This window comes from Pipistrellus hanaki (genome assembly GCF_964339955.1).
Source record: "Pipistrellus hanaki genome assembly, chromosome: 8".
Classification (NCBI taxonomy): Eukaryota; Metazoa; Chordata; class Mammalia; order Chiroptera; family Vespertilionidae; genus Pipistrellus; species Pipistrellus hanaki.
Genome location: NC_140510.1, coordinates 79,306,381 through 79,319,110, shown reverse-complemented (window position 1 = coordinate 79,319,110; position 12,730 = coordinate 79,306,381). Strand labels below are relative to the sequence as shown.

The window sequence follows — 12,730 nt, the reverse complement described above, 5'->3', positions numbered from 1 at the left end:
AATGACTGAAACCCATGGAGCCTTCCAGGCCCTCGGTCCTACCTAAGACTTGCACTGCTCCGCAAAGTGGAGAAAGCCAAGAATGACAGATTCATCTTCCAGCCATGCGAGGGCAAGAATGGCTCAAAGTCAAATTGAAGATGATTGAAAGAAAATTAAGAAATGCAGTATTTCTTCCACACAGGATGTCACAATGCATGCTATATTATAAGATATACAAAAGCTCACATGTAACATAATCAACTTGTCAAATGACTTTTTTCTTTGACCAAATTGAATGGGTAGGTCATGTCCATATTACTCTCAAGCTCCAAGGGTGGCTTTGACAACCAGGAAAATTAAATCCCCTTTGGTTTGGGGTTTTATTCTGTTTATTTCAGATAAGTGAATGGTTTCAATTGTTCAGAATATCTTAAATAAATTCCTCAGAGTGTGTCCGCGTATGTAAATGGGCTGATTTCTGCATAGGAGTCATAATATGCAACAAACTGGCAAAACAGAGAAACACTCTTTTACTCCCCAGACAGACCTGAACTCATCTCTTCTCTTCACATTTGTTGGCCTGAATGTACATGTCAGTACACAATCTCCTTCGCGGTAATTAAGCATGAACTTTTTATAGCCTGGCTTGCTCTACTTGTGGCTTCGGTGGTTAATTAACAGTCATTTATGAAGAGTAGCTAAAAGAATACAGCCCCCCATTAAAAAAAGCTAATGAGCGATTTCTGCAGCTTATTTGCATTAATTTTTAAAGTAAGTATAATTTTAAAAGATGCTTGGTATAACATTTTTTAATATTTCATGAGCTCACATGCTGCGCTCCAGCACCTTCTTTCTGAAGGGCTCAAAGTGCTTTGCAATTATTACATCAACCGCCACAAAAGCCTGGAGACAGAGGAGGAAGAGAAATCTGTACACTGATAGGATGATAGGATGATGAATAACAGGGAAATGTATTGCTGAGGCTCCCCCATGAGTTACTGGTGACATTGGAAAAGCCGGTATTTTGACTTCAACTTCTCTTTCTCATGATTTCAAGAAATGAAGAAGCGCAGTATGTCTTCTATACGTGGGAACTTTCCTCTGACAGAGACAAGGGCTTTCTGTGGGAAGGAAAGGCGAGCTTCTCACCAGATTCTCAGAGCTGTGCAGCTCGTGTGTGGTAGAAGCGCAGCGTGTGATGAGGGCCTTGAACATGGCACCGACGATGACGCCTTCCACGTTCTGGGCTGTGGATTTGTTGTCCACTGTGGTGAAGTTATTCCCAAAACCAGCCTTGTCTGGAATGCAAAGGAGCCAGTGAAAGGCAGTTCCCATCAAGACACACAGTCTAAAGAAGTACTGGGCACCCAGGAATGAATGAAGGATACACAGAATTCCCAAACAGAGGATTAAACATACTCCTGGTTTAGTAACCTTTCCGTGGACTTGGAGATAAACAATTCATAGTCTCTTTCAGAGTATTATGACATATTCCATTGCTTTATGGAGTGCTTTAATTGATAAACCTTAGCAAAGCAAAGAGAATCAACTGCTGATCCTAAGAAAGACTTAGATCTAAAGTAGTTTTTAAATTGGTGATCATTCAAAAAGATAATCTACTAAAAAAAAAGGAGATCTACTAAAGGGTCCCTGATTGGAGGAGAAATTGATCAGCTCAGTCTTGTAGGTGGTGAAGAATACTGTCTCTCAGTGGAAATCGCTAGGTTTGTAAGAAGTAGAGTGAGGTGAGGCCAACCAGGTGAGTGGGGCAGGGGGAGGGAAGAGGCCAGGAGGGGTTTGGGGAGGCATTCACACAGGCACACAATAGGAACAAGAAGGGGACTGAGTCCTGCCAAGAGCTTCAAAGAAATTCTAGAAGCTTCTTGCTCCCAGGGAAGCTTTGGACAGAGAAGGAAAATCTATAACCTCCCTCACAGGTATCCCATTCTGATTCATTCAGATGTGAAATGCCAGTGAACTGAGGCCATCACCCTCTGTGGCATTTTATGCCAGTTCTTCATGAGTCCATGGACCTTTTGTGGGGTAACATCAGGTATTCCAGAGCTGCCAGAAAATTCCTCATGGCTTTTGAGCCACCTGTGGACTGTGGACTGTAGGGGCAGGGTGTGAGTAGCTCCAAGACTGACTAGATGGGGACCTGTGTGTCTGGCTGGCCCACTCACTGTGAGACACTTCCGTTTCTCAAGAATCCCAGGAGGAATTCATCACCTTAAAGTAATACAATTTACTATCAACCTCTCATATTCTGTCTCTAGATTTTACATTAGAAACAAATGGTTTAGTCTAAGTTTATAGTTTCTATCTCCAATAGCTTAAAAAAAATTGTTTAAAAAGTTTGCCATCAAGATTTCTCTTACAGTCTCAATCACAACTCTCACCTTTTTCTTCTTCTTTTTCTGGTAATGTGTTTGGCTTAAAACAGCTTTAATAACATACATTATTCCATATTTTCTACAGAGACACAATGTTTTCTAAATCCGTCAGATATATCTTCATTAGAAATTGATCGACTACTACTACTACACATGTATTGTTTAAATATGGCCCCTCTACACTAAGAAATTATTTTTTTCCAGGCTCCAGTGAAAATGTGCATTTTCCTCAACCTGGGAAACACACCATTTTCATTTCATTACTGCATTTGCATTCAAGTGGCATTGAAAGTGTTAGGTTTTTTATGGTTGCAATTGGTATTCACTGATCTCCCCCCATAACACAGGTCTCTACGGTATACTGGAGTTGTCTTAAAGCCATGAAGCTAAGATATAAATAAAATATTGTGGGCTTCTCTATACATCCATTTTGCCTGTTGTTGTTGTTGTTTTTTTTTAATCAGTATATTGTATGCGTATATATGTATATCAAAATTGTGTTACTACTATATTTACATATTTTTTTCTTGCCTGTTTTATTTTGTGAAAAAGTTCTCCAAGCAATGTGGTGAGCACATAACAGATATCTGTTTACTTGACTATCTATGAATATATTTCCTAGTTCCTGGATCTCTGCCTCAGTTGTCACACAATAGGAGGTCATATGAGGGGGAAGAATGGTAATGCAAGGGTTGAGGGGCGAATGGTTAGAGGGCCACAGCTTCACCCAATTCCTATTTGCTGAGGTAAGCTGTCCTCAGAGAGGCTCCAAAATATGTCATCAAAGATGATGTACATGCTTCTCTTGTTTATACACTATTACACACACACACACACACACACACACACACACGTACATCTCCTCCTCTATATTCTATCCACATAAATTTAGTGTGCTTCTGAAATGCTACCTGCTTTACCTCACAGCGTCTTCTCCTAGAACTAGAGCTTGGCACAGCTTTACTTACTGTCAGTGACCGGTTCCATACAAAATCCTAGCAAAGCATGCAAGAAGTCCACTACATTATTGAGGGAGTCCTTGTGCACATAGTCCCTCATGGTTTGTCGGAACTGCATCTTATCTAGCTTGTACAGCTTAGTGAGGCAATTCTGGGCCTGCAATGAAGGGAGAAAAGTGAAAAAGTCACAGGTACCAGCTTACACTAAGGATAGCATTAGCCCGCGACGGCAGCCTTCAGAAAGCAAAGGCTCCTTTCCATCCAGCTGCCTGGTACTGGCCAGCTTGCCAGCCCCCGTGTCCGAGTAAGAAGTGGGCAGAGACAGGCTGAGCAGTCCAAGGACGTTTGCTTTGAGAAGGGCTGCTCCAGGTAAACCCAAAGCTAGCATCTAATGCTAGTCTTAGAGGGGGTTCAGTATTTCCACCAAGACGAAGAATTTAAGGTCTCACCGAAGAAAGCTCTAAGAGTGAAATTTAGGTCGGTGACAGCAGTGTTTTTCAACCTTTTTTGGGCAAAGGCACACTTGTTTCATGAAAAAAATCACGAGGCACACCACCATTAGAAAATGTTAAAAAATTTAACTCTGTGCCTATATTGACTATATATAAAGTAATTCTCTTGAATAGGAATCAAATAAACACAAAGAAAGTATTTTATAATTACTTTATTATGAAATATTAAGTAAACAAAATAGTGAAAAATTATAAAATTCTTGTCTTGTCTGCACCTACGGCACACCAGGCAACACTAGTGTGCCGCGGAACAGCGGTTGAAAAACGCTGGGTGACAGGATTGGGAAGCTAGGGTTAGAAGATTTGCTGCCTATGTACAGTGGGAAGAAGCAGGCCACTCTCATGCTCAGCTACTCTGAACTTAAGTAGATAAAGGAAGGTGGGGTGGGAGGGTTGTAGCAGGTGCATATCCAGTGTCCTCTTATGTGGTCAGGAGGGAAATATCCTTGAAACATGAAAGAGGCTTAAAATAAAGGCAAGTCTGGTTTGTTTACTCATGTGTCTGCCTTTAAATGTGAATGTTTGGTATTAAAGTAAAAGTTGGCTTCATGGAGATGAAAAAATAAGTGACCACTGGCGAGGCCCAGCTCCTCAAAATTATATATCTTATGATCCAGCAAATAATTTTTCCAATTAGAAAGGGAATGGAGATAATCCCCACCATCAGATCAATAAACTCACAGTCATTAGCTGCAGAAAGCCACAGACAGAATGCACTGGTACTGCCCTCCTCCACCGAAATACCGCAGGAGAAAATTTCAGTTATATCACCATTTGGCCTGGCTCAGTGGTTGAGTGTTGACCAAGGAATCAAGAGCTTCGATTCCTAGTCAGGGCACATGCCCAGATTACAGGCTCAACCCCCAATAGGAGAGGCAGCTGATCAATGATTCTTTTTCATCATTGATGTTTCTATCTTCCTCTCTCTGAAATCAATAAAAAAATATTTAAAAATAAAATAAAAGTCTAGAGCACTTGATCTGGTAGAGGTAAGAAATATTCTTAACATTTTAAAAGTTAAGTACCCTCTGAAAATGCAATGCATTTGAAATCTGGAAACGCCTACTTTCCTGAGTTAGAAATTCCCAGGGAAATGTTCTCAAATTTTTATCTCTTGAAGAATGATCAGTGAGTTCACTGAGCATGGATAAGCACATATAATCCCCAGAATGACCATTAAACTGGGCTGCAGGATAAGGGGGGAGCAAAGCTGAGAAGGCAGGGAGAAAACTGTGGACATCCTGGCAGGAAGCACTCAGTACTCTCGGAGAGGAAAGCCTTGCAGAGGAGAAGTTAACAACAGCCTCTCAGGTGGCTTCCCATTCAACGAGCTCTACTTTCGCCACGTCCGAAAAGACAGACAGGTTCCGGTATCGGAGGCAGTCGATACCTCCAACTGAAGTATCACCCGTCAGATTTTAGTGTTTCATTTTATAGAACTGGTCTTCTGGATGATGAGTGATGAGATTTCTGCCCTGAGGGCATTCATTCATACTGTGATAGAATTAAAAATCATACACCCATGTGCAAAGATAGGGGTGACGCCAGCTTTTTATTGCTTTCTTATTACTTTGATTTTTTTTTTTTTTACCTCAAACTCTAGATTTTGGTCAAAGTTTTTAAGTTTCATAATTTAGAAGTTAATTAATGTGAAATATAACCTCCATATACATGTAATAAACTAATATAAACAACAAAATAGAATATAAATGAAATGATATATATACATGGATAGATAGGTAGATGATGAATTACAAAAGAAACACAGCATGCTAATACTGTGTGAACATTTCACAACAAAACCTGATACCAGGTTAAAAAGGGCTGGCATTAGATTTTGACATGATCCTAAAACTCTGCAAGATATGCCAAGCGGTTTCCTAGACTCAAGTGCATATCAAATTCTTATTTTAGGCAAACATTTTCTTAGGATTTCAATTCATATATACATTTGAGGCAACAGTCCCAGCTCAGACTTGCTATGGAGATAGGTTGTCACTCAAGTGTGAAGAGGAAAGTAACAATCAGCTGAAGCAAAGGAAAATGAGCAGGTAGGAGACCATGTTCCATTACAGAATCAAGTGCAGAGTTTCAAGTTTCACACAGTTCAAAGGGGCATGATCTCCAACAGAGGGTCAAGGTCCATTCTCAAACAAAGTAGCCAGAACGTGACTGGCTACTTTTATAGTCCTCTTTTGTCCCAATCAGGGCCATTTTCCATATCCATGTAAGAACAACAAATTTAGTCCTAAACTTTGACTCCTTTCTTACATAAAAATAGTACCCAGGCCATTAAAACGTGTGATTAAAATGCCATTTGTCCCAGGCCATTGGAAGCTTGCTCAATGGATTCATCATTGCAAAGTTCTTCCAAACTAGAGTGCACACATTCCAATTATATACTTTTTCACCAACAAGGAGTTGGGCTGCCCTTGGCAGGAGGCAGAACTGTTTTCCTAATTAAATTTTCCTGGGCCTGGGTTTTAGATGTCTTGAGATATCTTGTGGGAATCCTCCTACCCCAAGACAGCATTGATTGCCCCTATGAAATACAATGTTTTTCAGGGAACACTGGCCCTCATTGTCAAAGGACTCATTCCCCTGTTGGAGGGAGGCATGAGGGAGAAGAAATGGAATCTACTTTAATTCTCTTACATTCTCTCGGAATACCTGGTGTCTCAGACGATCTCCAGAGAGCCCCCGGTGTCCTTCTCCACAACCATAGGCGCAGCCCAAAGACTTCACTATTTTGATGAGCATGGTGAGAGCAAGCCTATGGTTGCTTATAGGTATAATGTCATCCTAGTGCCCACGGACAAGAAAGAGAGAGAAGTATGTTTACTTAGTCACTAAGGTCCTTTTGCTTCCAAGATTTTATTTTATGATTAAGCCAAGTTAATTAGTTTTATAGTGAGCACCTGCAATTTGCAAAATAACACTGTCAGGGGCTCAGCAAGCAAGCTAATTTTTCTAAAACCTAGATCATGATTGATTTAAAAGAAAAACATCTATGATTTTCTGCATACCCTAAAGGATATGAATGGAGACTACTTTAAAAATATATATTTTATTGATTATTTACAGAGAGGAAGGGAGAGGGATAGAGAGTCAGAAACATTGATGAGAGAGAAACATTGATCAGCTGCCCCCTCCCCCCCTAGGATTTGTCCACAACCAAGGTACATGCCCTTGACTGAAATCGAACCTGGGACCCTTCAATCCACAGGCCAATGCTCCATCCACTGAGCCAATCTGGTTAGGGCGAGACTTCTTTTTTAAAAATATGTTTTTATTGATTTCAGAGTGAGGAAGGGAGAGGGAGAGATAGAAATATCAACAATGAAAGAGGATCATTGATCAGCTGCCTCCTGCACGCCCCCTACTGGGGATCAAGACTAAAACCCAGGCATATGCCCTGACAGGGAATTGAACTATTACCTCCTGTATCCTGTGTCTAAGCTCAGTCACTGAGCCACGCCGGCCAGCTGGAGACTTATTTATTCAAAGATATGCTTTTGTATCCTTGACGGATTATTAGGAAACCTGCTAGCGAGAGGCAGTGTGGGCTATCAGTAATGAAGGCAAATAGATTTTCCCAGAAGCTACCCTCATCAGCAGGCAAGAATTATTGCTAAAATTCTGACACTGATCAAAGACTGGAACATAGAAATCACATGACAATTTCTGAGATTTTAAAAAAAAATTTCTAATTTTATACTTTCACTACATTGTTACCCATGCATAAGGAAAGTGAGAATATAAAGAAATTTGTAAATGCTTCATTTGCCCTTTGAAGCTAAAGAGGAAGCCTTCCTGCATGAATTATGAGAACTATCATCCTTTCTTTTACTCCATTTAATCCTTCTTGTCAATGGAAAACATAGCTTCCAGAAAAATGCATTTCCTTGAAATATTTCTAAAGAAGCATAAAGATGCCGCTGCTAAGAAGTGATACGTACTCCAGTGTGGGAGTGAGTGCCATTACCTTCGGGAGCCTTCAATCTTCCTGACTTCTGACTACAGTCTGCTGTCAGCGCATACACCATGAACTTGAGATTTCATCTCCTATTTCTTAACTGCATATCATGCTAAATTAACTCATCTCTGTGTGCTTTCATTTTCTGTCCTGTGAATTGAAGATCCTAATAGCTTCCATTCCTACTTCGTTGGTTGACTGTGCAGAATACATTAATAGACAAGTGGTGGGCTCTTCCATAGTCGTACAATCAGGTATATACATAAACTTTGGGCCCCTACACATTCTCAGATGTGTAGGGTATGAAAGAGATAGACGGTTACCTAGCATCATGTGCCATAATGTGGTAGACTTCCTGCTCCCCTCGTGTTATGTAGCTGGTCCTACTTTTCTCATCTATAGTCCGATGTAGTGCATGGGCCTGGACCCCAGAGACGCCAGAAATGCCCCTTGTAGGACTGAAGCATTCATTCACTGAGCTGAACTCTCTAGGCACTGCCCCTAGCTAAAGAGAGAAGATTCACCCAAGGTCATGCTCTCTTCCTGGAAGCAATCTGCTTTCAATGGAGAGTTAAGGAAATAAAGAGGGCGGGGAATAGAGGTGGGATCCCTTACTTCACCTGGGCTCTACTGTGAGGAGCCATCCCAGCTCCAAAGATTCATATGTAATAATTGGCTGAGGCCTCTATTACAACTACATTGCAGTCCAACTTCTCTCTCTGCCCCTCCTGCTGCTTTTACATCTCACAGATATCGATTCTGAGAAGACGCCTCAGGAAACCTCCAGCAGACATGCCTCCATGTCTGAGTCTGTTCACTGAGACTCTGCAGCTTAGATGGTTGCAAATGGAAGACTCAGCCTTACCAGTAGACATCTATCTGTTCGTCCGTTCATTCATTCATTCTTATATTTACATATACCAATTCAGACATGTTTCAGTTTGGATTCAGATCTTAGCTCCATAGCCTTGGGACAGCTAGGTAACTACTTTGTACCCTACAACCTGGGAATTATAACAACATCTCTCTCACAGAGTTGTGAGAGTTAAATGAGTCAAAACATGTAAGGCACAGAATAACAGCAACACCAATGTTAATTGCTGTTTCTAGGGCACTGCTATCCTTTGGGGCAACTTGGTGCAAATTAGAAGACTCTCCTCTGGGTGGATGAGTCAGGGAGAAGTGAGCCCTCTTGGTGGATGAAGGCTTTGGGCGAACAGCTCAGTAAGCAAAGCTTGGACTGGATTTCAGTCCTTACTGACAGATCCCTCTAGCCGAGAGCCTTTGTGTAGTACACAGACTGCACAGCTGGTGCCTCAGAAAAGGTCATCTTGGGAAAAGACTGGTTTAGAAGATTGATTAAGACACATTTTGGAATTACAATATGTTCCTTTGAAATAAAACCCTAGCTCCAAGAGCTCTTTGTAAATATCTATTTAAGTCTGTATTTGTTTCAACTTTCATACTTCCTTGGGATCTAGGCTTCTCTCACAGGTGACATTCAGAAAGATGGATCCAGCTACAGGCAAAGATCAGGACAGATATTAAATAACAGTTCAAGCTCTCAATACGAGTCAGTGGCAAACAGAGAGGTAGAAATTAGATCTTCCTTTCTGTATATAATAAATTCCCCTTGTTGCTGGTATTTACCAGGTTGAAAAATTAGATAAACCCTCTGATGTCATTGAAAATAACCGATGGGTTTGGGAAAGAATAAACCTGTATGACGCACAAGACCAATGCACTTGACCTAAGGTCATATGTTATTTTATAAATTCTTTGTACTTACAAAGAATACTATTTTGCAGAACTAAATACAAAACACGTATATCTTGGTGTCTGTGTTTTTGAGATCACTTAATTTGACTTTAAAATTTTCCATACTAATCAAAATAGCATTTATCAAATATCTGTGTAATATCTAGATTTTAAATAGGACAGAGACCTGCAGGTCTTCAATAAGAAATTAGCCCTAGCTGGTTTGGCTCAGTTCGTAAAACATACGCCTGAGGACTGAAGGGTCTCGGGTTTGATTCTGGTCAAGGGCATGGACCTGGGTTTCAGGCTCCTCCCCAGTGCAGGCCTTGGTCAGGGTTCATGCAGGAGGCAACCAATTGATGAGTTTCTTTCACACTGATATTTATCTCTGTCTTTCCCTCTCTCTTCCACTCTTTCTAAAAATCAGTGGGAAATATCCTCAGGTGAGGATTAAAAAAAGAAAGAAATTAGATGAAAATATTAATTGGGTAAAAATTAAAATTAAAAACAAAACCATAATACTACTAATGAACCTCGGAGATTTTTAGGATATATAGCAAAACCCTCATCAATTTAGTTGAAATGTCTACATTTTACTGATAAAACCTTATGAAAATTTTGTCTTTTTTAACTTTCATTTTTTTCCTTTCTTTTTCCCCCTTGAATATTGTAATGGACACCCCCCCCCCCATCTATTATCTCTTTTAGTGACCAGCCTAAATTAATAGGTTAATAAAATGGAACTTAATGAGAATCTCACTGTTTGCTGTGTTTATAAATTTGGTCCTTACAGACTGTATTTGGTTGCTAATTCTTACATAACTGCTGACTGAATGATCTTTAGGTTTTAGGGTCCAAGATAAAATCCCTTGTGAACTGAACCATCCTTTAGCTAATTTTTTACCTAAAGTAAACTCTGAAGATTCCTGAATATTCATCAGGGATGTATGAGGAGCTAAGAAGCTGAAAACCTTAAGTATCAGAACATACTGTTAGAATAGGAAAATAATATATATCAGGAGAAGAAAATCCTGAAGAAAAGTTTCCAAGAATATTGGGAAAGGAATATTTGGATCACATCCAAGAATGTCGGGAAGATAGGAGTAAATAAATAATAGAAAAGAAACACAGATGACAAATGCACAATAAACATACACCCAGTGGGTTTGGAAAGAGATGGAGAAAAAAATATTTTTAATGCACATGCATTAAATATAGGACATGTGAGCACACAGCAATCCAAGAGAAAAGGCCTCAGAATGAAACACCTTGCTTGCACCTTGATCTTGGACTTCCCAATCTCCAGAACTGTGAAAAATAAATTCCTGTTGCTTAAGCCACCAGATCTATGACATTATGGTAGCCTGAGGAGACCAGAACAACACTTAATCAGGTCAGACCCTGAGAGTCTTGAGAAAGAGGCTACCCTTGGTGGGACTGAGAATTATGGCCAGATAGTGTATCTGAAGTGTTCTTTTGCCGAAATAACATGACCAGGAAATTAGGTCTAACATTGCTTGGATGGCAATGGTTTTTGAATTTAGAATACAACTTTCTCTCTTTCCACTGATGCCTGCTGAAGACCCAATGAAGAGATTTCTAGATTTAACAGTCTCTTGCTCTAGGTTAGGGGTGTCGAACTCAATCAGAGAAGGGGCCAAAATCTAAAATCCAGCCTAAATCGCGGGCCGAATGGTTTACTGAACAGTCATAAACTGACAATGTCATAAACTGACAGCGGAGTGCAGTGATGACAGCGCGGTGCGGGCCACATTGCAAGGCCTGGCGGGCTGGATTTGGCCCGCGGGCCTTGTGTTTGACACATGTGCTCTAGGTACTGAGTCAACAAATTGCTGAGAAACACACACTAGAAAGTTCCTTAGGTCACAGAAGGTAGTTCAGTCATACCTTATCTTGGTTCTTATCCTTCTTCTCATAAGGGTCACCTCCTCCGCCTCCACCTCCTCCTCCATCACCTCCTCCACCTCCTCCATCTCCACTTCCTCCTTCTTCTCCTCCACCATCTCCAGCTCCACTCACTGAAGGGCCCCCGAATCCACAGGAACTTCCAGACACTCCTTTGAACTGGAATGCTCCCTCACTTGGTCTTTTTTCCACCGTCTCATTTTCCTTGTTTTCGCTCTTCTTTCTGTTCTTTTCTACACAGGGCACCACACCAAGTTGAAGCAAGCATTCCACAATGTTTAGTGCTACATCACAGATCCGAGAACTGATGTCATGGTTAAGGACAAGATAAACAGCCTTCAGAACCACCTGGGGAAAGACAAAAATGAACAGAGGCTGATTAAATTACTTGGGTTATCTCTTCCTATTTAGATTCAGTTATTCTGTTTAATCAGCTTCTTTTAGGATGTCCTATGCTGTTGAGTATAAATAATTCAAATAATTTTCAGATATTTCTAAGTTGGTTTGGGGCCTTGTTTATGTGCTTAACATAGAGTACAAAAAACTCAATGAATTAAATTAAAAATGCATATGTGTATTATCTCACTTAAGTATTCCCAAACTTGCCATGATATAGACAGTTAATGGGGATAGTGAAGTATGATGAATTAATGGGAGAGCATCTTTCCAAAAGGAAACTCGTTCAATTGCTTTTTAAATCAAAGTATTTAATTCTCTGCCTTTTACCCTCCACCAACAATGGATAAAGAAAAAATGACTTCCTTATGCACATAATAGAGGAATGTTTGCACATTCACAATTGTATCATTATTTACATTTCAATTTTAAATACAAAATGTTTTTATTTTTAAATTATTTGTTTTTTTATTTTAATGTCTTAAATTGTTTGCTGATCCAATTCCCTAATGTGAAATAAACAATTTTGTGAAAAATAATTGTAAAATATAACAATCCTTTCATTGTGCTAATAACTATAATCAAAACAGGCATCCTTAAGAATGCAAGTTTAAGTATTTTATTGGGCTTCTGTTCATTTTCCCCCTGCTACACAGGAGGCTTATAGTCATGTTGATTTTATAAGAAAAGAAAATAAACTGAGAATTTCTTACTCTCCCTCTGGAGAAAAGGGGCTTAGCAAACACACTCACATTGATGCATATTTATAGATGTGTATTCAGGATTCACTAATGTTTTGGGGGTAGAAATATTCTGAGATGAGGTCAA

At 40.0% G+C, this 12,730-nt stretch overlaps 1 protein-coding gene across 17 annotated transcripts in view; it reads right to left on the bottom strand.

Moving 5' to 3' along the window:
* Positions 1-12,730, bottom strand: part of UNC80 (unc-80 homolog, NALCN channel complex subunit) — a 167,642-nt gene that overhangs the window by 122,779 nt on the left and 32,133 nt on the right. For 15 of the 17 annotated variants that reach the window (XM_084893323.1, XM_084893324.1, XM_084893337.1 and 12 more), the window contains exons 13-16: positions 11,489-11,854; positions 6,502-6,648; positions 3,344-3,491; positions 1,132-1,280 (exon numbers count right to left, since the gene is read on the bottom strand). In XM_084893323.1, coding sequence (XP_084749449.1) covers positions 1,132-1,280; positions 3,344-3,491; positions 6,502-6,648; positions 11,489-11,854 — 810 coding nt within the window. The remainder of the gene's footprint in view (positions 1-1,131; positions 1,281-3,343; positions 3,492-6,501; positions 6,649-11,488; positions 11,855-12,730) is intronic. The other 2 variants (XM_084893334.1, XM_084893331.1) reach the window with 1 other exon arrangement.